Here is a 27,866-nt window from a genome sequence, read left to right on the forward strand (position 1 = left end):
GGTCCAAGCCCCTGGTCGAGACCTCTTGGGGCCCGGCGATTGTCAACCGAGCCGAGGCAAAACGAATTGCGGGAGCCGAACCGGGTTCATGGACTCCTCAACAACGGCCACTCGGCGTTCGACGCTTAACAATCATCTCGACCTCGCTGAACTGCTCTTTACCACCACTCATTTTTTTTATACGTTTTGCATCATACTTGCGGATTCTCAATACGATCTTGCGACGATAGCGATACCCTTGCCTATAACGGAAAACCGCGGCAACAGTCAAAGGACACCACAACCTGCCCGCAATGTCCAAGCAGTTCACCAAGGCCGAGGTCGCCCAGCACAAGGACGAGAATGGCATGTACATAATCATCGACGACGGTGTTTACGACATTGCCAGTAGGTCCTCATATATTCCATCCTCTTTCCTCAATTGTTCTCCGCGACAAGGAAAACGAATCACCTGAGTGCTGACCGGGACTCGCCATTGCGGACAGACTTCCTAGACGAGCACCCGGGCGGGGCCAAGATCCTCAAGCGCATGGCCGGCAAGGACGCCACAAAGCAGTTCTGGAAGTACCACAGCAAGAATGTGCTTGAGAAATACGGCGGCAAGCTCAAGGTCGGGACGCTCAAGGAGGCGGCCAAGCTATAACGGCTTGGGCTGGCCAGGCATGCGGCATGTGGCATGTATTTGTACGAGGCAATGATTGGGCTACTCTTTCGGCATAGCATTGATACCACAATACCTGCAGACGCTTGTCCTTTGGACAGGTCTTGCTACCTTATCATCTCCCGTCTCTTGAGTCTGGAAAAGGGGGTGAAGAGAGAGGAGGGAGTGAGAGCATCTGTCCTTCCGGAACATCTGCTGATTTGATCATGACACTTGGAACGAGGAAAGTTGCAGCAAACCCCACAACTAGAGTTGGACCCGAAAATCATGCATCCGGTGCTTACCACCCCACGTGCAACACAGAACAATTCTTGTAGAACACTCGCGAGTTCACAAGATCAACGCAGAAAGGCTCTCCTCGGTGCGACAGGGAGAGGATGGTTCGGATGCCGGCGAAAGCAAGGTACCTAGACACGACATGGGAGGACTGCTAGTGGCTAAGTGCTAATGCTGTCTTATTGTTGGGAAGCCGCGAATCTGACAAGCCGTTTGAGGAGCAGGTGGACCGGTTGCGACTGCCTCGCTCCGGCTTGAACTTCGTAAGGTAGGCAGCTGCTCTTACCAAACGACCTGACCGCAATCTCAAGCCGTTGGCCTTTTTAACCGCTTAAGCACCTACCTTCCTTGACGAGAGCTGTTGAGAAACTGACAACAGCCGTAAGTCCGTCACAAGCTTTTCGTTGTGGGAAATGGATTTGTACCGCTACGCTGCCCCCAGCTTCCGGGCAGACTGGGTTCACACAATAAACGTAGGTAGGTAGCGGTTCAGTCAAGTTGGTTCTCCCAATGGACATAACTGGAACGGCAGCCAGCTGCAGGTGGCTTTCCCAGATGACCAGGCTCGCCAATCAGTTTCCCGGTCCCGCCTCACCCGCACATATACACACTCAGGGCGGCATCCAACAACTGTCGACACATCTAATACCGGAATCTCTGCCGTAAAAGTCCTCATGATATTGTCAAACACTATCGAAATTGTTCCTACGCTTACAGTGGAAGCATCTAGCATGGTCTCTTCAAAACGGGCCGCATCTGACGATGTCACTTGGGATCGCACACGGAAGGTGACAGCGCTTCCAGTAGGTCAAGTCTTTACACAAACACTGAGCTCGAGATCTTGGCTGCTCAAACTTGGATTCATCAGCTGATTCGGTGCTCGTCAATCACAGTGTGTCTATAATGACACGCCCGTGACAGGGCGACAGGAACCAGAATGCAGCAGTTCCCAATCGGGTATCCCAATCACCGGACCAGGCGAACGCGCGGAAACCCCAGTTCTTACGAGTATCGGTGATGAACCACTCGGCTGCTTACGGGGAGACTACTAATGAGAGCAGCTTTGAAGGTCCACTGGCAACAACTCTGAGCGAGGACCAGCTGGGTGAACATTCTCGGCTGATCAAGCCCCGGTCCATCCTAGCTGACGAGCTCAGCGGCGAAGAGAAAGTGGCAGGATGCTTGGAGGAATATATCAGACACCAAGAGGGGTTGGAAGTTCAAGACGAACGGAAGGAATTTCTCGCCGCCGAAGTACAGTACTTATGGCATTCCCGTGCTCCCCGCTGAGGAAAAAAGGATACAATTTGGGACCAGGGTCAGAGACACCCCATCCTGTTGCAAGAGTCAGGGCTGCGACTGTCGTTGAAAACCAAATTACCGTGGACATGGTGGTCCAACCGTCGACTGGCCAAGAGACGGCCACGACTCGCAGAAGTAAGCGTCTCTTGACCCCTTAATTGGCAGACTGCGATCTATCCAGCGGCCGTGTGGTTGTATTTTCGTGGAACTGGATCCCTCTGCACCTCTTCAATAGCTGACTGCGGCTCTCTTGGGCGGTACGCAGTTGTTGCAAGTGTTTCGTGAGCGTGAGCGAGCTGCCTTCAAAGCAGCGCGGAAAGAGCAAAATGCAAGGCGAGTTATGTGGGAATCCGCTGTAGTCAATCGATGGTTGGCCCAGGACAAATCGTTGCATTTGAAGGCCTTGTGGCAAGGTCCATGGCGACAAGCCGATTTGGAAGGCTTACAGGAAGCTAAACGGCATCTTCTTTGCATGGAAACTGGAGTCAGAATAATCGACCCTCTAGCCAACTCTTGCACGGAAACCACTCCGACGCTGGCAGAGCCCAGGAACGAGGACGATTCTCGCATGTACCGAGAATGGCTTCGAGTATGTGACGAAGATCACAGGCACGCCGACTACTACATTGCCATACTGCCAGCCAGGGTAATCGTTACGAACCGGAGAGCAATGGGACGATACATTACATTGACCCATCGTTGGCAGACGGACACTCCGAGAACTACTCAAGCTAACCTAGACGATCGACGACAGGGTATCAAGCTCAATGATCTACCGCAGAAATTTCAGGACTCTGTACGCGCTACGAGGCAGCTTGGGGTTCGCTTTCTCTGGATCGACTCTCTTTGCATAGTTCAAGACGACGCGGGGGACTGGGCAGCTGAGCCGGGGAGGATGGCCGAAGTGTATGCTTCAGCTTACTGCACGATCTCCCTTTCCCCTGCCGAAAAGGCACGCGGGAATTTCGAAGAGGACGTGGAGAAGGGGGACTTGAGCCGGCGAGGATGGATACTTCAGGAACGGGTACTATCACGTCGGATTCTCCACTTCACAGGAGACGAAACGTACTGGGAGTGCGGTTCTGCGATTCGATCCAAGTCTGCCGGCGAGATTGTGAGACCCGGGGACCGTGCGGGCGCTCCGGAGCCTTCGAGGCTTCTGCGTGGCGCACCGGAAGTCGGATTCGCTATGTTTCGCGATTTGTTTGTTCGATACTCGAGACTTGAGCTCACGGAGAGATCGGACAGGCCAGTTGCCATTTCGGGCCTTGAATATCGATTAGAAGACCTTCATCGAACAAGGAGCTTGTACGGAATCGTTCGACGCTATCTCGGCGAGAGCCTGCTTTGGCAGCGTTCCCAAGACAAGTGGATGGAGCCTCTATTCGACTTCAGAGACAAAGTCTCATTCTGGTGTATAAAGGGCCAGAGAGTGCCGTCATGGTCTTGGATGGCCTATACAGGGGAAATTGGGTATATATCTATTCCCACGGATGGATTACGCTGGAAGACCGACACCAAATTCTGGGTTACGGGTGAAAAGGATCTAGGCTCGGGCAGCCAAATGAAGGGGCCCTATAGGTGTGTGCTAATGGCTCCGTTGGGGCGGATTTCATCAGGATGCAGCCTCGAACCCTGTGAGAGAGATTGCCTGATCAGAGACGGGCAATATGTGGTAGGCTGGGTGCGATATGACTGATGATGCGGATAATGTTACGTGCCGGGAATGCATCAGTATCGCTGAAGGACCTAATGATGGTCGGAAAGATGTTTTCCTTTCCAACGATCTAGAAGTCAAACCCGGGCCCTCTGTCTATGCCTTACTCTTGAGACTGGCAGAACCCGGGGTGTACCGCAGGATAGGAGTTGCGGTTATCCTAAGGCCCTTACGTATCGGCTGGTGGGGATATGGCACATGTGTATTGACTGGATACCTTAGGCCATTTTGAATCTTAGAACATCTTATCTGTAACCTAAGCAACCTAGGACCCCTTTATGTGAGCGTATATACCTTACCGTTTACTGAAAGATCGTAATAGCCTGGTTTGCGCTACTTCTACCTAGCAGATACACGATATCATGTTCGCCCTTGGCCCTGAGCGGCTCCGTCATGAATAAGGGTTAGTGGAAAGGCATTGTCAGGTCACCCAGTCTTGCCTTTCACGTCAAAAGGAAGGGTGTGTTACGGTCAGGCAATTACCCCTGTGTGCTTGATACTGGTAGCCCAGATACTACCTCCGTTTGAACCGCTGATTGAATTTGGCTACAGAGTGCCTATCCCCTTAGGGAACGTGCATCGGTCGTTAAGAGTGGTACATGTACATGGTTTGTTTTAACGGTGAATGGGTTGACGCTGCTACTCTGTTTGCACCTTGCCGGCTGGTGCTTCCCTTAATGTCATACCGCCCATCCGTCCCGCCTTCACACTTTATGTGTGATGGGCCATTACGGCTGGTTGACTGGCCGGCTGGCGCGTGATTTCTGTGGAGGAATGTTGGTGTGATCACGACAAGCATCGTAGCAACAGCCTAGGGATGTGATTTCTAGCAATGTCCTATGAGAAATTGGTTGGTTCGTGTAAGCTGGGGTTATCGGGCTTGGGATTCGAGACGCTGTTTTCTGTTTGGTTGGTAGTCATTGGCTCGTCTGTTGTGTCGGCGTTTGTTTGTGACAATACCTTATTCAGTTCCCTGTTGGTCAGGAAGGAAAGCAATCACACAAACACAGCATCCGGTACAACACATAGGACAATTCGCAGAGGTATTGAGAAAATGAAGTGCTGTATTACCCTGATACGGGTAGGGTAGCTGCTTAGGGAGGAAGTACCAAGCTGCCACTGCAGCGGGAACTGAACAGGAAGATCAATCCATCCTCTCTAGCAGGAACTTGATCCAGCCAGCTCCCGGGTAGTAAAGTGGATCCCACCATACGATACAATACAAGCCAAAGATGCCTCCGCCTGATGGATCGGATATGATACTTTTGTGTAGCGCCGTACCTTGCCCTTACCCGCCTGTCCCAAAAACCGAAAGAAAGCTAGAAGAAAACAGATAGAAAAGGAAAGCCGTTGTTGACTGCTGTGCCACTGCACTATGGCAGGGAAGAGAACTCCAAAAACCCTGCCGACTCCGATAAATGATGGCCGAAATTGATATGAATGGTGTAATAAAGGTCGTAAAAGAAAGCTTTTGCCGATGGCACACATAAAATTTTTGTGTACCGTGAACGGAAGTGTTGTGTGTTAGATGTGTAATCCGGATATGAAGAGATGGATAAGCTCAGGAGCCGATGAGACCGTAAACGCCCGATGATTTTTGACTCTCAAAAACAATAACTGGCCTGGATGACAGGCTTAGCGGCGCATCGACACGGGCCAGTGGTCGCGGAAGCTGACGGGGCTGGGCGGGGGAGGTGCCGGGACAGAGTAGTCATGCTCCTGGATGTGGTGGATGGGTGTGACCAGCTGGTCCATCTTGGACGCCAAGGACGCATTCAGGCTGGTGAAGAGCTCCTGGGTCGTGATCAGACCAAGACCCCGGTGACGCGGCGCCGCCGGGATGGGGATCGGCGCAGTGAGCTGCGAGGCGACCTGGGAGACGGGCATGATGACGGCTCTTTTTTCTTGGGTCGTCTGGTGTGGTTTGTGAGGCTTTAGGCTTTGGCTGGGTCAACACTGGTGAACAAAAGCTGAAGAGCTAATGAGATGACTAACCTTTTTCTGAGGAACAGCAACGGAGCTTGTTGATATCTGGTCTGAAGGTTTGGCGAGCGGCCTGGCGAGTATGTCTTCAAGTGAAGCGAAGGGTTGGCGAGCAGGCGACCAAGGTTGTATTAATACCTGGGTAAAGAGTGTGATCGACCCAACGATGTATGGTTTGGATCAAGCAATTAGCTACCTTAGTTATGGCGGGAGGTGGTCGGTCAAACTCAAGACGATGTTAGTGTAGGATAAGAAAAGAAACGGGAAGCAAGATCGGATGGCTCTGAGACACAGTCTTTATGTAGCAGGTCCGGCCAGGGAGGAAGGGGAGACCAGACCAGACCAGACCGGCCGTTTGACAGGGACAGGGGGGGGTCAATCTGAGAATTCTCGGCGCGGGCCACTGGAATTCTGGGGTAAGCGGAGTACATACAATTTGTACCATAGCCCCGGATTGTTTTTATTGCCTGCCTGATGGTTTACAAAGATCCCAGAGCTCTCATTAGACATAGGAAGGTATTATATGGGACCTTTGCATTGACTGCAGTAAGTGCATGGGCGGTTGGGTTGTACTAATGCTGTACTGTATGTATTGTATTGTATAAGTACAACCCCTATGTACTCTTCCTCCCTTCCCAAGAACAAGAGGACTCTGTTCACGAGGAAACAAGTTCTAGCCAGGGAATTACCCGCGGCTTTTCGGCATCTAAGGAGAATGGGGATGTCATCGAACTTCTCGAGATTGCGCTCATGATAAACAAATGAGAAATACACCCTCGGTAAGGGTGTAGTGTAAAATACTCTGTAGTCCGTACATGCCATGGTACTTGTATTGTACCTAATCAACAGTGGGTACCCGAGAGCCGACATACGACAGGACAAGCCGGGAGTTGGGGCCGGAGCCCTGTTCGAAGAGAGCTCCAGGCTGGACCGCTTGAATTCAACAGCTCGGCAAGTGAACCTCGGTGTTAAAGAGAGCAACATCGTCAGTTTCAGACCTTTCTTCACAAGTAATTCCGGCTTTGCCGTCGGTCCATCTGATGAGGCGCTCCACTTTGAAAATTCTATTATACCGTACGTATGTATGTACATGTGCAGTTCAGATAACTTACGTACTTTAGAAACTGTTGGTAGGCCCGGGAGCGTCGGTCAACCAGGATGTTGCCAAGGGATTATGCCGTAAGCTTTACTTTGTCTTTCGGCATTTTAGCAAGGAAAACAGCTTTTCTGTGATTTTGTGGCCCTGCCAACAGGCGGTAAGGAAAGCGTCATGGCTGGCTTACCAGACCGAAGACGAACGTGGTTGGCAACGCTTGTTGCGTGTCCGGGGATCTGAGCCGGGGAAAGATTCTCAGAAAATTCTACACATGCATCCATGCATGCCCCGTGGGGCAACTTCGGGCTTGTCCCAATCAGGCAACGTAACCCACGATTCTGAGGCTGCTAAAGCGACAGACTGGTCGCTGCAATATCACTTGCTACTTCAAGCAAAAGTTACCTAGCTCTCTTTCCTTCCTGTTATCCCACTAAAGTCAGCTTTCTCCCGGCTCTAGCAGCTGTCAGGAATCAATTCCACAAACAGAGCTTAGTGACAGAGAAGGACTTGGTAAGGAATAATTCCTGCTTAAACCAAGCAATCGAGTCTAATGCTTTAGAACATCTCACTTCACAGTCCCACTTAGGAATTGAGGTTTTCTCAGGGGTGCCTGTGGGTACCTGTGGGGTGTAATTCCGCGTTCTCTCAGCCCCCATGGAACAGGCCACTCCAGGCCAAAACACACCCAGAAGAATCGCTGCCTACAGACCGGTCAGCGTTTCACGGATCCCGTCGAGGCCAGAGTTATGCGGCGCTGCTCTGATGAGACGCAGCATCGACAATGCTGTTCGCTGAACGCTCTTCACTTATAGCTCCAGCAATTGAAGCACCAGGTATGGTGTCACCACGCCCACCAGTCAGATTGGCAAATGCCCACCGCGCCTCTCACATCACTTCCTCATCTTGGACTTGCCTAGCTGCTCTTCTATGGCACGGGCGAACCATGTAGGTAGGGAGCCCTCACATTGACCAGGAAACGCCCGGCGCATTCTATTCCTCACCTGGTCGTTGCTCACAGTCGTCGTGGACACAGATGGGGATGGGCTAAGAACCGCAGGAATCCGGCTTTCTAAGGCTGTTGATCCTCTCTGGCAACTTGGCCCTTCTCACCTATTCTTACCCTAACCCTATGAGGGCGGCAAAGCATGCCAGCCACAACCATGCCCTCCGTCAGCGCAACAGATTCTAGCTCCGATATAGGTATCCCAATCCCATCAGCCGTGTCGGAGATGGGCTCACGAAAACAAAGAACTCCTATTGCTGGGCTGATGTCGTGCCTCGCTTCGACAGGAATTTGGTGACGCAAAGCCCGTGATTCTGGCATGCAATTCCTTTTCGGAATTCTCGTCCGTCCAATTTCCAAGAGCTGCCCGCGATCTACCCACGATCTGCCCGTGCCTGCTTCATCCCGTTTTCAGCCGGTTCAAGCAGGAACTGGACTGTGATCCTTGGAGTCACATTCTACATACGTAAGGTACTTGTACCTACACGCGGGAAATGTACGTATGTAGTCCAGTGTGCTGCAGTTGAAGCCGGCTGTCGGCGCCGTTTTCCGGCTAGCGAAATGGACATGCGCTGCTAAATTCGGTGCCTGACAGCTTCCCCAGATTTTCCGGACTCCTGGGAGCAGCGCCAAGACACGGATCAGCTCTCTTTCCCATAGAGGCGGGTATAATTTCCCTTGCCATGGACGGATATTTGCTGCATTCGGCTGTTAACCGTTGCAAGATTTGCAACAAAATTGCCTTCGGTTCAGTCTTCAGGGGCCTTTTCCCCGTCGCAGACTAGCAGACCCGTGATGTGTCATGGTTCCTGGCAATGGTTGCTCCTTCCGGCCGTGTTCGCACCCTAAAATCCATTCCTTAGGTAGCGAGTGATGTCTGATGGGCCTCCCGCATATACTGCTGGGTTTGGGCATGCTCACTGACATTGGACAAAGAAGCCTGTCGAGCGGCATCCTTTAAGTACAGAACACTTGTTGTGGGTTTCCCTGGCTTCGCAGCATGGTTAGCCGGGAGTCGACATACTAGTACTTCGTAGACCACCCCGATTTCTTGTTCACGCTCCTTGTCGAACCCAGATATATCTGGAAGCCCTCACGTATTCTGGGACTTCTCGGCATTTAACTGGATGACAATATGATATCATCAATCCGGCGATGGCGGTTTCCGTGTTGGACGGTTTGCGCTCCTTCATCGAATACCCATCTCACAATTGCCTCACCTACACCCTGATGACATGCATTACCAACACAGCAGCTTCTAAAGCGAAATGCAGAAAATCCGCTGCGCAAATACCTGCGGGCGGCGTCGTTTCCCTTCAGGAGGACATAGCAAAGGCCAACCCACGATCAACGGAGGCTGCGGCAGTCAAGGACCTCCCGGCTGGCCTCGATAAATCGGCCCATCGCCGCTCCTATTTTTTGAATACTTACACAGGAGAACATGAAACGAAACAGAAATCAATAGGGCTGTGCTTGCGGGCCGGTTAGTTCAGATCCGCCGCTGCGGCGCGGCCCTGTCCGGATCCTCTTAGCAACGTGCCACCTCCTGATCGGTGATCTTGGCGCGGGTTCTGCGCCGAACGACACTCAGATGCCTTGCTGTCGAGGGCACCGCGAAACATTATTGTATGTCGCCTGATACATCAGTTCAATGGGTATTCAAGCCTGTCCTTGCAATTGCTAGCGTAGGCTGTCACTCGTTCAGAAAGTCTGACGGAGCGCTTGTTGGCCGGCTTAGATCATGATGCTGCCCTCCGAAAGTTCGGATGGGATGAGAGAAGAGCAAGACTACCGGTACTCTTCCTACGGCCGAAATTTCTTTTGAGCGGAATCAAAGTGAATCAAGGGCCTGGGCCGTAAATGAGCCCTTGGCCAACTGACCCCTTCAAGTCCATAACCAACCAATACTCACCCTACGGAGGTTTTAGTTGAGAATTGCACAGCATAAACTATAAAGTAGTGCTCCTGATACTATCAGATAGACTAGTTCTTTGCGCGTGATGACTTTATCCATTGCACGATATTCCTGAGCCAGTGTCTCGTTTACAAGACCAGCCTGGGTCGGCCTGTCGCAGCGGTTGAGGGCACTATCCCTCAATACCGTAGGCCTTCTTGGCCGTCCCACTCCAAAGCATATCACGGGCCTCCTGGTCCAGGCTAGCCATATCGCACATTTTGTCGACGATCGTATGCCACTTCTTCCAGGCGTCGTCACCCACACCTTCGGTACATACCGGCCAGTCGCTGCCAAACATGATCCGGCTGGGACCGAAGGCGGCTATCACGACCGCCAGCCAATTGGAGATGGCAACGAGTATGTCCCAAGCTGAACGCCCTTTGAGGTTGTCGGGCATCTCACTGAAGCAGCCGCTCAGCTTCATGTACGTCCGGTGGCACTTGCTGAGGGTAAACATGGCAGTGCGCCTAGACTACTGTTAGTTACCGGCCCTAGAGGGACGAGTTGGCCTGCTTGAGCAGACATACCAAGCAATGAACGAGGTGTCGCTCGTTTGGTTGAGTATGGCCAGATCTGGCTTGCAAAGATGGTCTAGAAGCAGGTCAATACGGCATTATCTTTGTCATGGGAAATGGGGAACTTACTCAGAATGAACACAACCTTATGATCTTCCTCAACTCCCTCATGGGCACGGTCTATCATCTCCACCGCCTCCTCCAACTGATGTCTCCCTCTACGGTGCTGATCGACGCCAATCTCAAACACATAGCCCTTTCTCCCCAGCAGTTTCAGGCTGTCAATGAAAGCATCACTCAGACAGGTACCGTTCGGCTTGTCCTGCAGCAGATACCGGAAGCCTTTGACCTTGTCCCAGGCCGGCCCGGCCTCTTGCTTGGCGGCGTCGAGATACTTGCTAAGCTGCTCAGGGCCGAGAGGCATGGGCGCCCAAGGGATAAGCGCCAGACAGAGCCTGGCATCCTCTGCGGAATGGCCTTCGCCTTCCTTTGGCTGACCCGTAGCAATTCGCCGCATCCACGCGATCTCCTGCAGGGGCGCGGTCCAATCCTTGGAGTCGTCATTCTTCCGGTCCGCCTCGACCAAGACAAAACCGGCTAGGTTGGGCGGCGAGCCGGTCGCCGCGCGGAACTCGTCCACGGACTGTTGTTTCCCGGCCAGGTCGTTCTCCGGAGTGTACCACGCAAGACTGGTCACCTCGGATTTGGGGTACAAGTGGATGTGCGAGTCAATGATAGTAGATCCTGTGGTTGACTGTGAAGAGGCCATGGCACCGAGCTTGCGAGTGTGCGGTGAAATAAGGGGGAATGGAATTGCCAAAGTAGTAAAGTTAAAGTAGCTGAGAGCCCTGATCGCAGTGCAGCTGGGGAGTCTGTATCACAAGGTTAGTAACGGTAGGAGTTCGCCTAAGCTCATCTTGCAGACGGTAGGTGTTACCTTAGTTGGGAATTTTGAATAAGCAAATCTATCAACAAAAAAACAAATCGATCTTACTCGAGAAACCCTCTTGGATGTTGAAGTTGCAGAGTCTCCGAACAAGTGAATTCAGTCGTTCTCCTCAAGCTCACCGACACAGCGGGGGAAGTGCCCCACTATCCGCTGAGACAGTCCGCAGATTGGGCGATCTTTTCCCTGCATTGCTGTGTTCTTCATACCCTGCGGAAGGGATCCTGTGGGTGTTCGGCGGCTTGAATGGCTGACAGCTTATGTCTCACTGTGGCTCTTCAAGACCTTTGAGGACACAATGATGAAATCAAGTTGTAAAGGTCAAGGTACACCTTGTTAACGGTTGTCAGATGCAACTTGAAGTTGTTCCAGGGAGACAGGAAGGTGACTTGGAGTCGCACTTGCACATTTGGGACTTACACTGTACTGCACTGTACGTGCCAGAACCGCAATTAATTACATAATCGGACTCGTGCCCCTCGACGCGTCCTGCCTGTAGGCCCAACGCGACCCCTCCAACCATGCAAACCTTCCATAATCCATTACACAAACGACTTTCGCCGGCGATCCGGAGTCATCAAAGATCCATTCGTACTTTGATCTAAGCAAAATGGCTCAGCAACAAATCACCCAGGGCGTAATAGAGTAAGTTCTCGCGGCTTTATCATAGATTTTTTCTCTGACGGTTTTGCCTAGGGCTATTGTCACCAACGAAGAACGCGCGGCAGCCCAGTTTCCCGTGCCGGTGCTGCAATGTCTACAGATCAAGACTCTCGAAGCGAAAGGGGCGACGACTGGCGGCCCTGAGAGATACCGCATCATTTTGAGCGACATCCGCCATTATGTGCAGTGTATGCTAGCGACCCAGGCAAACCACGTCGTCCACGATGGTCTACTGCAGCGCGGCTGTATTGTCCGCATGAAGAAATACCAGCACCAGACTATCAAGGGCAAAAGGTCCGTTGTGCCGCCGTCCCATCCAACTATGTGGCATAGCTTACTGGTTCTAGTATTCTGGTCATTCTGGACCTCGACGTCATCTCCTCGCTCGGCATTTTGGACAAAATCGGCGAGCCCGCACCTATCACACCCCCCGAGACGAAAGGACCTGAGGCACAGACCACCACAATGGGCGGCGCCGGCTTTTATGGTGTCAAGAGCGAGCAGACCCAGGAATCCAAAACCCAAGTGCAGAAGCAGTTGTCTTCGCGAACCGGCGGCGGGAGTGACCGGCACGGGGCGAGCACTATATGCCCGATCGAGGCGCTATCTCCGTACGCACACAAATGGACCATCAAGGCTCGGGTCACGAGCAAGTCGGACATCAAGACGTGGCACAAGGCTAGCGGCGACGGCAAGCTGTTCAGTGTGAATTTCTTGGACGAGAGCGGCGAGATTAGGGCGACGGGCTTCAACGAACAAGTCGATCAGTTCTACGACCTGCTTCAGGAAGGCCAAGTCTACTATATCTCGAGCCCTTGCAAGGTGAACCTAGCCAAGAAGCAGTTCAGCAACCTTCCCAATGATTACGAGCTCACATTTGAGCGCGACACAGTCATCGAGAAGGCAGAAGACCAAAGCTCTGTCCCGCAGGTGCGCTTCAACTTTGTCAATATCCAGGAGCTCTCAGATGTTGAGAAGGATGCAACGGTGGATGTTATTGGCGTCTTGAAGCAGGTGGACGAGGTGACATCCATCACTTCCAAGACAACCCAGAAGCCCTACGACAAGCGCGAGCTTACCCTGGTTGACGACACTGGTTTCTCGGTGCGCGTGACCATCTGGGGCAAGACGGCGACCGAGTTCGATGCGCCTCCGGAGTCCATTGTTGCCTTCAAGGGCACGCGAGTCAGCGACTTTGGCGGGCGCAGTTTATCTCTCTTGTCGTCGGGCACGATGGCTATCGATCCTGATATTCCCGATGCGCATCGGCTGAAGGGGTGGTACGACTCTAGCGGCAGGAATAATGCGTTCCAGACACACAACAACCTGTCGTCGGTTGGGGCTGCCACCGGCCGCACCGATGACACCAAGACGGTGGCGCAGGTAAAGGAGGAGAACCTCGGGTTCGACCAACCCACCTACTTCACGCTCAAGGCAACGATTGTGTACATTTGGCAGGAAAACTTTGCCTACCCGGCGTGCCGCAGTGAAGGGTGCAACAAGAAGGTGACCGACATGGGCGACGGCACGTGGCGGTGCGAGAAGTGCAACATCAACCACGACCGCCCGCAGTACCGCTACATTATGAGCATCAACGTCAACGATCACACGAGCCAGCTGCGGTTGAACTGCTTCGACGACGCGGCCAGGGTCGTCATGAACGGCAAAACAGCCGACGAGCTGATGGAGATGAAAGAACAAGAGTCACCCTCGCGGCTGGCGGCCGAGTTTGAAGCGGCCAATTGCAGAAAGCTGGTTTTCCGATGCCGCGCAAAGCTGGATACATACAACGACCAACAGCGGTATGTTTATTTCCCTCTGCCATTTCTGCTGCAGTTTGTCTCTTCCTGCTTCCATCTGCATTCCCGTCTCGTTGAGCGTATACTGACATATAAGCTTAGAGTTCGCTATCAGGTCATGAGTGTCGCACCGCTGGACTACAAGGCCGAGGCCCACAAGCTGGCAGATTTGATTAAGCAAATGAGTGTCTAACAAGGAGAGAATGAATGAGTTTACGAGGGCAAAGTGCTGTAAGAGGTCGTCGCTATGGAAGGCTGGAGCCGAATGTATCACCACATGACCGAGAACACAGTGCTGGAGGTCCTTCAATGACAGGAAATACCTTTCGATTACCACTGCCACCTTGTCTTTTGTTGTCGATGCTGTAGTAATCCCAGTACATAGTGATAGACGACGTTTGCATGCTGCCTTGTGGGTGTTAACGTTCGGGAAAGTGGGGCTTCTAGGCAGCCCAAATCGCGGGGCAGGGACCGGGAGCTCCAGTTTGAACTACAACATCTCCGTACCTCCCGAACTCGGTTCCTTCTTCTCCGAAATCCGCGCCGACAATCACAGGTAGTAACACCATATGCGGGACAAAGGATGACAAGCAGTTTTGCCGAACCCAAGAGTGTCTTGTAGCGTTGACCGTTTCTTTTCCTTTTATCACGACACACGCTACAACGACTTAGAAGCTGAGATCGACGTCACGGTTGCCCTTGTCATCGAGTGTCGAAGTGCCTCCTGGAGGGTATCCCACCTGCCGACTCGCCGGTTTTTCTTTGCCGGTCTTCCTTGACCGAGGCATTCCCACAAATGGACCACCTTGCCTTGTCGCTCCTAGAATTTCCGCCGCCGAGCGGCACCTACGATGATGCGATATACCACAAGGCAGCAAAGGCGCACTGCCAGAAAGTGGAGAAGCTGATGACCTCGTCCAGCTTCAAGGACTTTGCTCCTCGACTTCTAGATGTGGGTAGATTGTTTCTAGAGCCAATTGCCGCGACTGCTGACAGTGTTCCAGCATGTCCATCCAGAATACCACTCCATCTCGTACCTAAGTCTGCTGATCGCCATCAAAAACGCCGGCAACCTGCCTCTCGGTGACCTCCTGGCCAAGATTACAGTTTTCCTCAATACATTCGACAGCATCCAGGTCCGATATGCTGGGAAGATGTTCACCACCGTTCTCGAATGGCTCAGCAGTGGGACTCTGTTTCCGGTAGGTGACAGCACCTGTGACAAGTTTCAGGTTGACTTCGGGAATCGTTAACGCAACAGCCCAGGCTTCTGTTGCAGCCGAACTTCTTGCAACTGCACTGCTCAAGCTCGACCCTTGGGGCTCGGTACTCACCTCGCACCATGTCGCTATGGTCAAGCTCGCATATACCACCGACGACATCCAACCCATACTGCCCGTTATCGAAAAGGACATCGTATTCTACCCTGGCATGAAGGGGTCGAACGAGACACGGCCTTTGTGCGACGAGAATGTGCCGCCGCCGGCGTACCTAACAGTCGAGTCCGGCCTGACAAGACAGCTCAGCAGCAACGATGTGCTTCAATACGATTTCCTTCGTGGGTTGTGCTTCATACAGCGGCAGTCATGGAAGCAAGCATTTGACGCTCTGGAGCGCGTCATCACATATCCGACCAGAGAACACACGGCGTGCAGCAAGATCATGGTGGAGGCGCACAACAAGTGGATTCTCGTAGGGTTGTTGCTCAACGGCAAGGCGCCCGCCCTGCCAGCGACCACGGCTTTGGGGCCCCAGAAGGTGTATTCGTCGTTGAGCAAACCTTACCAGTCTATTGCCCGAGCGTTCGAGGAGAACACAGCCACCACGCTCAAGGGCGAGTTCGAGGCGTTGGGGGCCCAGTTTTGGGCCGAGGAGAATAACCTGAACCTGATGCGTTTGGTGCTGCAGCACTACCAGCGCTGGCAGATCTTGCGACTACGGGGGGTGTACACCAAGATATCGCTCGAACAGATACGGCAGCGGACCCAGAATGCCGAGACGGCCGCGCCTCTACAGAGTGAAGCGGAGATTGAGGAAATTGTTCAGAGCATGATCGACAATGGCATGCTGACTGGTGTGATTGAGCGGCCGGAGAACGGTGACCCCAGGTATCTCACCTTCCTCGACGGAGCTGAGGAGCCTTCCGAAGCAGAGTTTGCTAGGAAGATGGTACGCACTGCGCAGCGTCTTGAGGGTCTTGGCCACCTCATCAAGACGACCAACGAGCGGCTTGGCACGAGCCGCGACTACATACGGTTCCTCGTCAACCAGCAGAAGAAGGAGAAAGACGCTGGGGCCCGCGATTACAATCTTGCCTTTATAAACCAGGTTGAAGATGAGGATTTGATGACGGGCGTTATGGCAGGTTACTGATTGGGACAATGCAGTAGAACGATTTGGCCTGCCCCTGACGGACCAGGTTGGGCGGGGGTAGAAGGGGAAGTTTTCCCCGGGAGCCTGATTACGTAGCTTCCCGCACAAGGGGGGAAGCAGGCCGGGCTCTTAGATTACGGGCAGACACGTGTTGCTGGCTTATGCAGCGGAATCCAGGTTTACGTCGGCTAGCAAGATACGGAACGGAAAACGCGGCGTAAAGGTGCGGCAGCCAGGCGTTGGAGAGGACGGGTGCATAAAGCCACACGACGTAGCAGTCGTCACGATAGTCCGCTTGGCTGGAAGTCAAGCAACAGACGCTGGTATGGCAACACATGGCTGCCTTTATTAAATGCCAGCAGATAGCCGCTGCCGCTGGGGGCAATCTGCCGCATTGATGTTGGTTGTCTGCCTAGCTAGGGGTAATGCAGAAAAGAGCTGGGTGTCTTGTCTGCCTGCGATTCGTGAACTGTGACTCTGTTCGGTGTTGATTGCCGGCCTGTCTGTGATGACCTGCTCGTTTCCTATCTATCGATTATTATACATGCAAAGAGGGGATATTGCCGTGAGCTCTCTGATTGAACTCTGCCCGGTTTTTGAGGACTACATTCTAGGTGCTTTTGACACATCAGGGACCCTGGGAAAGGGAACAGAGAAGGGATCAATGAGCGATGCATCGTCCTGTGCTACCCAAAGGTTCATCCTGACTCTTATAAGATCATTAGCAGTGCTTAGGAAGAACAACTCCATCTCCAGGTCCGCACCAAACCTATGGAATGCTCCTCCTTCCTCACCTCCATCAGCAAGGCAGTGGATTAACGAGACATAGATTAGGAGGAAAACCTGTTGCTGGGTGATCTGTTTATTCAACCAACCAAAAAGAAGTACCCCTTGAATTACATGTCTTCTCTGTCTAGTAGTGTAGTCCCTTTAGCTTGTTTTCTCCTCTCCTATCTTGAAAAAGTACCGGAAAAACACAAGGGTCGCGAAGACAAGAGAAAGAAATCTTCCTTCTCGTCGCTAGCTATAGCCATGATCGTCTCTTCGTCAGATAGAATGCCCGAGGCCAATGGAATGAAAGAAGTAACCAAGAAATCCCCCTATGAGAGGGCCAAGACTCGCGGCTCGGGCTGCGGTGAGATGATTCTAAGTTACGGGCCCAAGAAGAAGAAGCTCTGCGCAAAGCCGTTCCCCTCGTCCGTCCAGCAGTCTCATATCATAGCCATGTCATCATTTTTATCATTCCAACGACGTTCGTGATGGAGTAGAAAAGACACCGAGGGAAAAGACAGCCAGAAAAGAGAGAAGCGAGAAATGGAAATTGGGAAATAACGGGATGTCAGAGGACCATTAGAAAGTAAGGTCTATCCATCAAGCCATCGAACACGTCAACAACTGTCGTTGGCAAATCCATACATTTCTTGCTCCCACACCCAAACGTCGTGTTTCTGTCATGAAAAGAAGCGATAAAAGTTCTTTTGTCAGGAAGGTTCCTTTCTCTATGGCCGGGTGTCGTTTCAGAGCCTCGCATGCCTGTGCTCCGCCGAGTCCTGTGCCTCGCCAGACTGCCGGGTCAGGCCGGCCATAATATCGTCTAGATGCTGCTGTGGTAGCTGCTGCAGGCGGGGAGGAGCAATGGGCCCGAACTGCGAGGGGGGGAAGGCGGAGAATGCTGTTTGTTATTGATTTTAGTCATTGTTTAACTTATCATCCGTGATGGAAGAGGTGTGCGGGTCTGCCAAGCAACGGGGATAGGGGGTTGCAAATGTAAACAAAGCAAGGGGCCAGACGAAGGAAAACTGGATGTGGTTACTTACCCCTGCCACCAAAACCAGCCGAACCGGTCTGATTATTCTGCTGGAGATGGTGATGCTGTTGATGATCTGCCATCAACCGGCCGCCGCCAGTTCCGGTACCAACAGCGAAATGCTGCTCCCATGTTGACCTGGTATGCGACCGCGGAACACATCCGCCTCCTCCTCCTCCTCCCCCTCCGGAGGCAGTAAGACCATCGCCGCCGCCAAACCGGCCGCCACTGGCGACATCGGCACCACATCCGCGCTCGTTCCGGCTGCTCAAAGTGCCATGGCCAGCGCCGCCGGCTCCGGTACCAAAGCGGTACGTGGCCAACTCCCTTGCCGCTGTTGTTGCTGCGCCGTCAAACCCCGTCGTTGCCGTCCCACGAAGGCTCTTCCGTTCCGCCAGCACTGCTTTGTGCTGTTGCTGCTGCTGTCGCTCCTCTTGTTCTTCTCCCTCCTCATCTCGGCCTTGAGACTGAGCATTGTTGTTGGTGTTTGCGTTTCGATTCGGCGCCGACCGCCACGACTGCATTAGCTGCGGCCGGTGCTGGGCCTGCTGCTGCTGCTGCTGCCGGGGACCAAAAAGGGAACCACCCTCCATCGCCCACCTACCCATCCCACCAGACCCAGACCCGGAACCGCCCATCACCCGCTCCCTAGTGCTAGCACTAGTACCCCCTCTTCCTACCAACCCGCTCCCGTTGTGAGTGGCATTGGCATCAGCGGGAGCAAACGACCCCCACCCAGCGACAGAGGCAGCCCCTTTGCTACCACTATTACCACCATTGCCCCCTTCTCCTCCCCCACCTGAATGAAACTGCCCCTGCCCCTGCACCTGTTGCGTCTGCTGAGTCTGCGCCGCCGCCGCCTGGGTTGGTTGAACAACCTGCAATCGTGCCAACTCAGCCTGGCGTTTCTTGAACCAGGCCGGCAGGCCATGGAACAAGCCCAGGGTGTGCTGCGTGGCCGTGTCAAGGGGCATCTCGTGCTTGAACTTGCACCCCTGCTGCGTGAAGGCACAGACGCCCTCGTGCACCCACTTGTCGCAGTAGACTTTGGCTCGTTTCGGTGGAGGTTGGTTTGATTGTGGACCAGGTGGAGGTTGTTGTTGCTGGTGTTGGGGAAGATTGAGGGGGAGCGGGAGGGGGAGGGAGAGTGGCCGGGAGGTGGTGGTGGTGGTGGTGGTGCATTGAGACGGGTAGTGGGATTGAGGGGGGTAGGAATGGCGGGAGAAGGGTGAATGGGAGGGATGGAACGGGTGGGATGCGTTGGGGTGGTGGGTATGGGTTGGGGAGAAGGTCTGCCAGGCTGGAGTTAGCTTTTAGGTTCGTCTCATCACAGGAGGTTTGGATTGAATTCAGAGAACGGAGGGAATGAGGAAAGATTCTCGGACTGTACTCAGGGGAGCAAGTGATCACATACCTGCATCAGCGCATTCGCGCCCTCACCATTTCCCCCGAGCGGATACTGTATTATACCCGTCAGCATTCTTCCTTTTTCCTCGCACCCATAATCCCGGTAAATAGTAAGGTACTCACCGCAATCCTTAGACGGTCCATATTACTCGATCTCCCCTCTGCATCGACCCCCCGCGGAATAGGCAGCTCAACCAGCCTCTCAGCTGCACCGCTCGCGTCCTCCCTGGCCGGAATGCCCAGCAACGCGACAGGCAACATATCCACGGGCACAAGCCGTGTGCGCTCCCCGTTGGGACGCACAAAGCAATAGCCGAGCGTGTCGGGGCTGAGCCTGACGCTAACGCTTGTACTGCCATCCGCATTTGTCCTCGTCTGGCCGCTGCTGCTGCTTTGGGTAGTCATTGACTGGCTACTGTCGTTCACCACACCCGCTGGGTTGCTGCTGCCATCAGCAAACCCTGCTTCGGTCCTCGCCGCTGGTGAATTCGGGTGCGTGTTGCCGCCGTCGACTCCAGCTTGCTGCTGCTGCTGTCTGAACCCGGCGATGCTCTGGTTTGTGGGTGGAGAGAGCGGGCTACGGGATGGGGTGTACCCAGACGAAGGATGTGACACAGGGCGGGTTGCGTTGTGGGTAGCCGTGTAGATGCCGCTTCCAGAGCCGCCCGAAGCTATGGGAGATGGATGGATCGGGCTGTTGCTGCCGGTTTTGCTGCCGGCGGTGCCCAAGAGACGACCTTGCTCTGCTGTGGGGGAGTTCGGACCTGGCTTTGAGCGCCAGTTATCGGAGGTTATCGGACGGGAACCCGGGACGAAACGCTGGTAGGCAAAGGCGCCGATCTGGCCGTGGCGATAGGGCTGACGCTGCTCGTCCTCACCAGACGGGTTGTTGACGGTTGAGTTATCACAGTCAATAAGTCGAGAGCCGCTGGAACTAGTCTGTGGGAGATGCTTGTCGGTGTTCGTATCCTCCATAAACCCGAGTAAATCGATTCCATCGAGGCCGTCAATATTGCTACATCCACCGTATCGGTCGGTTGCGTGATGGGCACACTCGTTGACGACGTCGGGTGCGAGAGGAAATGTCAGCTTGGAGTCAAGCGGCGACCGCTCAGAGCAAGAGGGGCTCGGAACTGAGACCGTAGAAGAAGCTTCCGTTTGAACTCCCGATGTGGGGGCCTCGAGAGAGGAGGGTGTAGGGGGTGAAGAAGGGACCGCTGCAAAAGAGGTTCCGTCTCCACTGGTCGGTGAATCCCTCTCCATCTGCCCGGTGTTTGGGGTGGCAGAATCGCGATTCATGAGATCAGAAAGAGGAGGCGCGGTATTGACAGTCGAAGCGTGTTCATCGGCAACCGACAGCCCAGCAAGGTCCGTAGATAAGATGCATTCTCCGGTTTGTAATTCCCTAGGCGGATCAACCGACTTGGTCTCCCAAAAGGTGTCCATGGCAGTCAAGTCAAGAAGCTGAGAAAATCCTGAGGAGGAAACAGCGTGGCTTTTCGAGCAGTGAGCGGGATACAGTCACCCCGCGGGACGACACAGGGAAGATGAGATGGAAGAGGTGGCGAATCGGTTGCTGTTCGTGACGGCGCAAACGACAGCCCAGCACAGGCGTTTAACTTGTGTTCTCCCCGATACTGCTGTTGTTCTAGCAACTTGACTACTGTTCGTCAAGAGAGGAGCTGGCTGAACGGTAGAGGAGGCAGATGTTGACGAGATATGCCTAGGTGAAGTCAACGGTTGACGTTGTTGAGGAGAGGAAACAGAGGCGAAGCGTAACACCAGTGTCACAGAACGCAGGCGGGTACGGCACGTCTCTGATGTCTAGTACGTAGACAAGGCTGCTTGTGTAGCTTTAACAACAACAACTTGGACGGAACGGGCAGAGACGCGTGCGGGCAGAGACAGCGACGGGGGCCAACGGACGACGGGAGCTGGGCAGGGATTTTAGCAGCCCCCCTCTCGCGAGCTTTTGCTGTGGCTGGCAGATATATAAGTATGCCGGTGAGCATCTGAAGTGCCAGGAGAAGTCATGGACATACCTGGCAAAAATCATCGATTAACAGCTCCCTCCCCCTTTCTAACAGGCCGGCAAGCAGTCCCGGCCCCCTCTTGCGTCTCTCTCCCCTGTGGAATCTTTTGTTTCTACCTTCTTCTGTGCCCACCTCAACCTGCTTGGCCTGTCCGCAACTCCCAACACTGTCGGGCGAGAAAGAAGAGGCAAACGCTCAAAAGGCGTGGATAAGGTTAGTTACATCTGGTCGGCGGATACATGCAGCACCAGGCTTGTGTAGACACACGTGACAAACAGGTGCCAGGCGGTCCAAAACAGCGGCCAGGTACGACATGAGAGCACAGAGAAGAAAAGTGGTAAAGTCCAGAGGGCCTGATCTTGCCAGGGGACAGCCTATTACGGTGAGCATTCCTGTACATGCAGTTTGCATGAGCCTTGAAAGGGGAGAACAACAACCAAGTGGAAGACTCATGTAAGTATGTTTTGCGTTTGGTGGCGTCTATCCCTATCTCCAGCATGCAGATGCAGGTCACCCTAGCCACGTGGGATTCGACACCGCTTGCCGTGCGCCACCTGCTGCCATTGAGGTCAAGGAAAGACTTCCAGGGGTGACCGGGTTCATGTGGGGAGGTCAAAGTGTGTCCAGAGCAAGCACATCGTATCCACAGGTTTGCGCTCGCCCCTAGCCGTCTTTCCTCCATTCCATACCGCCGGCAAGTGTCTTCCGCTATTCCGAATTCCCATCCCCAATTCACTAAGCTGCAAGCCAGCAATCAGCTGTGACACCGCCCAAGCCTCCCATAGACCACCCATGCTATAGGTGAGGCGCAGAAGCCCTGCAGCAGGTATTGCAGAGAACCAGTGAGTGAAGTGAGAGGAAAGTCACCTGAAGAATTATGCCAGAGAATCTCTCCGTATCCGGATGCCATACATGTTGAAGAACAGAGCAAACCGGGTCTTTTCGCCATGCACTTGCGGCCGAGAAAATGCCCCCCAATTCTATAATAACCCGCCATGACACACGTAAAGTGGTAGCTTCTTGAAGAAGCAGAATCCCCTTATCAGTTCCTTCCTGCCTTAGCCACGCATCCTGTTGTGCCGGGCCGTCCAAGGGTTTGCGTCTGTTCTTGCTGTGCGCAGAGAGTGGTAGAGGTGAAAATTTCTCGCCCGGTACCGGTCCAGGTCCATCCTAGCTGTTCCTGAAATGTGTTAGGGGTAACGGGACAAGTCCCGTTACCCTTTTTAGCTTCGCTTGAAGGAAAAGCCACCCTTGCATGAGCTCTTCGGCGCTTGCCCTTGGCCTGCTTCTCAGCCGGTCCATGGCCAACCGCAGGTGTATTTGAGAGCTCATTTCCGGGCACTCCCAGTCACTTGGGTGTGAATACTCGCAGACAAGACACACGTTATTGAATGGCGCTGGTCTGCGGGGTGGAACTGGATCGGCTAAGCCAGGGGGTGGGGAGGAAAGAAGGGTAAGGTCGGTGTATCCGGGCACTGATGCTGGCTCAGCGCCGGCGACTGCGGATCTTGTGATGCTGACAGGTTGGACTCCATAATCTGATTGTATGCCGTTGGCATGGGCTGCGGTGTGTATTGGTATGCCGCTGAAATCGGTTGTTCGGCGATTGGGGTCATCTCCGCCATTGAGGTGTCCTGCGGATCCAGCTCCAGCTGACATAGGGACTGATTGTTCTCTGCTTGACAGCCGGCTGCGACTGTCCTGCTTGGTGTGCCTGGCAACTTCTCCCGAGCTGTGATGTTCCCAGGGTTTGGGGACTGGGACTGGAGTGACTGTTTTCGCGGCGTCTGCTTGGTCTTGACCGCCTTTGCCCTTACGGGAGTCCTTGCGATCGCCGTCTTTGCGGGAGTCCTTGCGGTCGGCGTCCTTGCGGGAGTCTTTGCGATCGCCGTCTTTACCGGAGTCTTTGCGGCTGCCGTCTTTGCGGGACGCGCTCGTCGGGGGGTGGGCTTCGGGCTCTGCATTCCCTTGGGTGAGCTGCTTGTTCGACTTGTAGCTTTCTTGCCGGCCTTGGGCGTTGCTGCTGCACTAGGTACGCCTTGCGTGCCTGCGTTTGAAAGATATGGGTTGGAAGAAGATTTCTGTGATTTCGTACCTTGTGAAGCTTTTGTCCCTGCTTTCCGCACGTTAGACTCCGTGACTATAGACTCACCCGTAGCCGGTGTGGCAGCCTCCTCATCTTCGCTTGTTTCCCCATCACTCTTGTCGCTGCCAACAAAGTCCCCATCCCCATCGCCATCTCCATGATCGCTCTCAGGTGCGGCGGCATCTTGGCCATCATCGAATTCAAATCGATGACCAGAGTAATTGGCAGTCTGCGGTAGGTCAGTAATCCCTGCATCCCCGTTCTGAAAAGCTCCATGGGTAGTACGTACTCCGCGGCGGCGACCTCCACGGCCAAGTATCTCCCTGTTCCGTTCCGCCTCCCGCTTTGCTTCTTCCTCACGTTGCTGGAGGATTTCGTCCCAGACACTTGCGTTGACGTTCTGGTCAGAGACCTGCAGATCGTCCGCAAGTGCGCCCTTGTCGTTGGCCCACACCCGAGCAAAGGCAAAGGCGGATTCAGCCGACTTTTCCTCGTTCGTCTTGGTTTCTTCCACGGCGGAGCGGTCCAAGAGCTTGTCTACAGCAGCTGAGTCGTAGGTAATGGCCTCTTTTTTGTTTCCTTCACCAAACAGCGCTGCCGCACCATATTTTAGGACAGACTCAACGTCATTGGACTGTTCAGGGTCGTTGTCCATGCTCTCAATCAGCACGTGGTCAAGCGCCAGCTTCTTGCGCCCAATTTGCAGGATCTTCTCTTCGGCCGAGTCTACTGTCACCAGCTGAAAGCAGAGCACCTTCTTCCGCTGGCCAATGCGGTGGGCACGCGAGAGTGCCTGAATGTCTTGGTGCGGGTTCCAGTCAGGGTCCAGGATGATGACAGTATCGGCTGTTGCCAGGTTGATGCCCACGCCGCCCGCACGGGTTGAAAGCAGCATGACGAAGATATCCGAGTCCGGGGCGTTGAAGGCGTCAATCTTCTTCTGCTTCTCCAGGCTGGACTGGGACCCGTCAAGACGTTCAAACTTGACGTTCATGCCTGCGAGAAAATCCTCCAGGATGGTGAGCTGGTCCAAGAACTGGCTGAACATCAATACGCGGTGGCCGCGCTCCTTCAGTTTTGGGAGCATAATCTCCAGTAGCATGAGCTTTGGCGATGCCTCGACCAGGTTGCGGCGAGTGAGCTCAGGCGAGGCGGTTCGGTCTTCGATCGCCTGGCTGTAGATGAAAGGATGGCACAGGCACTTTCTGAGCTGCATTAGGATGTTGCTGAGGGAGCCCCTTTCACTGGCCTTCATTTTGCCGCGAATGAAGATGGACCGGATGAGCTCCGGATTTCGTTCCATGATTGACCGGCACAGCTTCTCCTGAAGGACACTCATGCTCACAGGCACGATAATCTGTGCCATTGGCGGCAAGAATGTCAGGACCATGGCCTTTGTCCGGCGAAGGAAATATGGCCGAATGAGCTCATGCAGCTCTGCCAGGTTCTCGGACGTCAGCTGAGCAAACTTCTCATCGAGCTGCTCCGCTTTCAGTGAAGGGTCAATAAACTGTAAAAGGTTGAAGAGCTCCCGCTTGTTGTTTTGCAGCGGCGTTCCCGTCAACAGAAGCTTGAAGGGAATGCGCAAGGCGTTGAGCGCCCTGTATATTCCATTCTCGTCATTCTTGAGAGCCTGGGCCTCATCAACAATGAGACCCGCCCACTTGGTCCCATGGAATCGGAGGCGAGTGTCATTATCCTTGACCGAGTCATAGGACATAATTACGACGTGCGCCTTTAGTTCCCGGCTCCCGTTGGGAAACAGTTCATACTCGAGAGCCAACTTCTGTGGCGTTTTCCCGCCGTAGTAGGCGACGACGCGGAGCTCGGGGGCCCACTTCTTGATCTCACGACGCCAGTTGGGGCATGTCGCGTTGGGTACGACGATCAAGAACGGCCAGATCCTCGGTTGGTCTTGGATCATGCTCGCAAGCAGGGCGACAACCTGGATTGTCTTTCCGAGACCCATTTCGTCGGCCAGAATGACACTCCTCTCGTGGCGGTAGTTGTAGAGAATCCAGTTGAGACCCTCGATTTGATACTCCATTAGCTTGCCGCGTTTCAACCCTTTGGGCTGCCCCTTAACGCGGATGGCCGATTCGAAATCAAGCTGGCGGAAGTTTTCCACTCTGTTGTTCATATCGCGCCACAGCTCGGGCTGAAAGTGCTTGCCGTTGAGATATTCGCGATAGGCGTCAAGATATGCGTCATAGATGGACTCCATATCAGGGGTTGGCGGGGTGTCCCAGACGGCGTCGTCATATCCCAAGCCCTCAAACTTGACATAAATCTTGATGACATGAAACACCCTGTTGAGATCGTCTTCGAATTTGTCCTTTCGAGACATAGCCCTGTATCTTTTCTCGTCCTCGCGCGATCTTGGGGCGTAGTGAACGTCTAGGATGATGTCAGGCGTGATCCAGACATCGTGGATGGCTTCCTTCTCTGTCCACCGGAGGAGCGAATCGACGTTTCTCTCGGTATCAAGACCCTCTTCGGGGGCTTCCCCAAAAGTTCGCTTGACGAACGCCCGGCGCATTGCGGGCTTCACGACGCCGAAAACCCAGGCACCAGGCATCCACATGCAGTGGTTATACGATTTTTTCTCCCATTTGATCAGGTACTCAAGGCTGTCCTCGCCATATTTGGTGATGTCTTGGCCCTGATAGCTCTGGCGGTTTACTGGGCGCCACGCCACAATCTTGTCGACCTTCTCCTCTTCAGTCTCCTGACACTCCTTGCAAAACCAAGTAATTTGGTACTCTTCGCGCCGGTGCTTGCGCAGATTCAGAGGATCGTTGATCGCTGGGTCCCTTGCTTTGGTAGGATGGGGCAAGTGTTCGTAATGCCATGCGCGATAGCAGCGACTGCACCGGAAGAGGACATTCTCGGCATTGTTGATGAAGTTGGGCTCGATCGGAGTAACAGGGTCCACGCCGCCGTTCTCAAGACGTAGGGTTTCCTCTTGTTTTGCCGTCTTTCTCTCGGAGAACGGGTTGCAAGAGCGGCCTTTGAGGTGGCACCATTGACATACGCCATGGTTCGGCGCACGCTCGTCCTTTTTCTTGTAAATGCCGATGCAGAACCGACATTGGAGGACAAATGCGTCAGGCATCACCTTGGTGACAACATGATCACGGGTGCTCCGGACCCCGAGACAGAGCTTGTGGTAGGAGTTGGAACAGCCCTGGCAAGGAATCATAGCCCCCTTGTTGTGGTCATCTCCACGACCACAGGTGGTGCAGATGGGTCGGTGTGCCTCCTTGAATTCAGGCGGGATCGATGACTGAAAGACCTCACGCACGCCCACAACTTTGGGGGCGCCTAAGGGCTTCTCTTCGACGTAGTAGATGTCGTCCTCGTCATCCACATAGCTATCCGTCATAACTTTGTGAGTCCTGGTTGCCCGCGAGGAGCGACGAGACTCAAACTCGATGTCCGAGTCGTCATGCTGCAAGCGGCCTGCGGTAGACGTGCGTATCCTTCTAGAGAGCTTCCTAAGCTTCCTACGTTTGGTCTGAACTATGTCAGACTGGACGAAGGAGAAGGACGGGTCGCCACCGTCCCCATCTGACTCCTGCAATTCATCTTTATCCTCATACTGGGTGCTCTGACTGTACATGTGACTGACTCTTGGTCGCAGCCTTCTCGGCCCTCTGCCTGTGTCGGCCGAGTTCCCACGCTCGCCTTCGCTAGAAGCGAGGAGAGAGCTCGCGCGAGTGCTAGCGCGAGTGCCCCGTCGGGAACCACCACCTTCCAGATAGTAATCAATGGATCCAGACTTGGGGCGAGGACCGCGCATGACTGGCATGTCTTCATCATCGCCGGAGTCATCATCACCTTGGTCGAACTCGATGTAGGCTGCGTCGTCATCATTTCTTTTCCTCTTTCTGGCACCCCCTTCGTCCAGGAAATCGTCGGCTAATTCGTCATCCTATCGGCGATGTTAGTAGCTGCCAACAAAGGAAAGTACCATTCAGAGACGGCCGATAGAAGATGAACGGGTGCTGTTAGGCAAATTTAAAAGGCAAATGGCAAAAGTGAGCCGAGATCACGCATTGGTGAAATCGTCAACACCACAACGATCGGTCGCTAGGCGCTGCCACTTGGCTCAGCGCACCATCGCGCATGCAATGGAAGATGAAGCTGTCAATTTCATTTCCCTTACCGAAATGGGGTCGATACCTCTGGACGACTTGAGGATTATTTTAACCATTGCAGCGACAGTGAGGACCAGGATAT

At 53.8% G+C, this 27,866-nt stretch overlaps 9 protein-coding genes across 9 annotated transcripts; 5 read left to right on the forward strand and 4 right to left on the reverse strand.

Annotated features, from left to right (window-relative positions):
• The first annotated feature begins 109 nt into the window (after nt 1-109).
• Nucleotides 110-958, forward strand: N656DRAFT_778060 (cytochrome b5). Its single transcript, XM_064814939.1, has 2 exons — nt 110-387; nt 486-958. Exons 1-2 carry the CDS (start codon nt 294-296, stop codon nt 641-643), a joined length of 252 nt encoding a protein of 83 aa, XP_064671568.1. The 5' UTR covers nt 110-293; the 3' UTR covers nt 644-958.
• Nucleotides 827-1,978, forward strand: N656DRAFT_610994 (uncharacterized protein). Its single transcript, XM_064810295.1, has 5 exons — nt 827-1,064; nt 1,162-1,205; nt 1,324-1,410; nt 1,474-1,740; nt 1,806-1,978. Exons 1-5 carry the CDS (start codon nt 929-931, stop codon nt 1,839-1,841), a joined length of 570 nt encoding a protein of 189 aa, XP_064671569.1. The 5' UTR covers nt 827-928; the 3' UTR covers nt 1,842-1,978.
• Nucleotides 1,979-2,762: 784 nt separating this feature from the next.
• Nucleotides 2,763-3,788, forward strand: N656DRAFT_691348 (HET-domain-containing protein; the record flags this gene model as incomplete). The annotated part of the gene is made up of 1 exon (XM_064810656.1): nt 2,763-3,788. A coding segment is annotated over one exon (1,026 nt), but the record flags the coding sequence as incomplete, so codon positions are not given.
• Nucleotides 3,789-6,322: 2,534 nt separating this feature from the next.
• N656DRAFT_611011 (uncharacterized protein) lies at nt 6,323-7,317 on the reverse strand. Its single transcript, XM_064810296.1, has one exon. The coding sequence runs from the start codon at nt 7,029-7,031 to the stop codon at nt 6,459-6,461; it is 573 nt and encodes a 190-aa protein (XP_064671571.1). The 5' UTR covers nt 7,032-7,317; the 3' UTR covers nt 6,323-6,458.
• A 2,508-nt stretch (nt 7,318-9,825) lies between these two features.
• On the reverse strand, nt 9,826-11,736 carry N656DRAFT_611451 (amidohydrolase 2). Its single transcript, XM_064810298.1, has 4 exons — nt 11,505-11,736; nt 10,640-11,382; nt 10,523-10,586; nt 9,826-10,462 (listed from the first exon to the last, which is right to left on the reverse strand). The coding sequence occupies exons 2-4, from the start codon at nt 11,277-11,279 to the stop codon at nt 10,126-10,128; spliced, it is 1,041 nt and encodes a 346-aa protein (XP_064671572.1). The 5' UTR covers nt 11,280-11,382; nt 11,505-11,736; the 3' UTR covers nt 9,826-10,125.
• N656DRAFT_778064 (putative single-stranded DNA-binding protein 68k chain) lies at nt 11,658-14,138 on the forward strand. The gene is made up of 4 exons (XM_064814940.1): nt 11,658-12,101; nt 12,153-12,413; nt 12,467-13,921; nt 14,021-14,138. Exons 1-4 carry the CDS (start codon nt 12,067-12,069, stop codon nt 14,109-14,111), a joined length of 1,842 nt encoding a protein of 613 aa, XP_064671573.1. The 5' UTR covers nt 11,658-12,066; the 3' UTR covers nt 14,112-14,138.
• A 576-nt stretch (nt 14,139-14,714) lies between these two features.
• On the forward strand, nt 14,715-16,291 carry N656DRAFT_706879 (uncharacterized protein; the record flags this gene model as incomplete). Its single annotated transcript, XM_064811387.1, has 3 exons — nt 14,715-14,870; nt 14,923-15,120; nt 15,185-16,291. The coding sequence occupies 3 exons, from the start codon at nt 14,715-14,717 to the stop codon at nt 16,289-16,291; spliced, it is 1,461 nt and encodes a 486-aa protein (XP_064671574.1).
• Nucleotides 16,292-17,808: 1,517 nt separating this feature from the next.
• N656DRAFT_797187 (uncharacterized protein) lies at nt 17,809-20,951 on the reverse strand (the record flags this gene model as incomplete). Its single annotated transcript, XM_064817602.1, has 4 exons — nt 17,809-17,963; nt 18,109-19,390; nt 19,513-19,557; nt 19,629-20,951. 4 exons carry the CDS (start codon nt 20,949-20,951, stop codon nt 17,809-17,811), a joined length of 2,805 nt encoding a protein of 934 aa, XP_064671575.1.
• A 1,513-nt stretch (nt 20,952-22,464) lies between these two features.
• On the reverse strand, nt 22,465-27,825 carry N656DRAFT_611577 (uncharacterized protein). Its single transcript, XM_064810299.1, has 4 exons — nt 27,810-27,825; nt 23,914-27,558; nt 23,634-23,853; nt 22,465-23,496 (listed from the first exon to the last, which is right to left on the reverse strand). The coding sequence occupies exons 2-4, from the start codon at nt 27,433-27,435 to the stop codon at nt 22,709-22,711; spliced, it is 4,530 nt and encodes a 1,509-aa protein (XP_064671576.1). The 5' UTR covers nt 27,436-27,558; nt 27,810-27,825; the 3' UTR covers nt 22,465-22,708.
• Between the last annotated feature and the right edge of the window lie 41 nt (nt 27,826-27,866).

The sequence above is a fragment of the Canariomyces notabilis genome (assembly GCF_033297395.1).
Source record: "Canariomyces notabilis strain CBS 508.74 unplaced genomic scaffold N656scaffold_7, whole genome shotgun sequence".
NCBI lineage: Eukaryota > Fungi > Ascomycota > Sordariomycetes > Sordariales > Chaetomiaceae > Canariomyces > Canariomyces notabilis.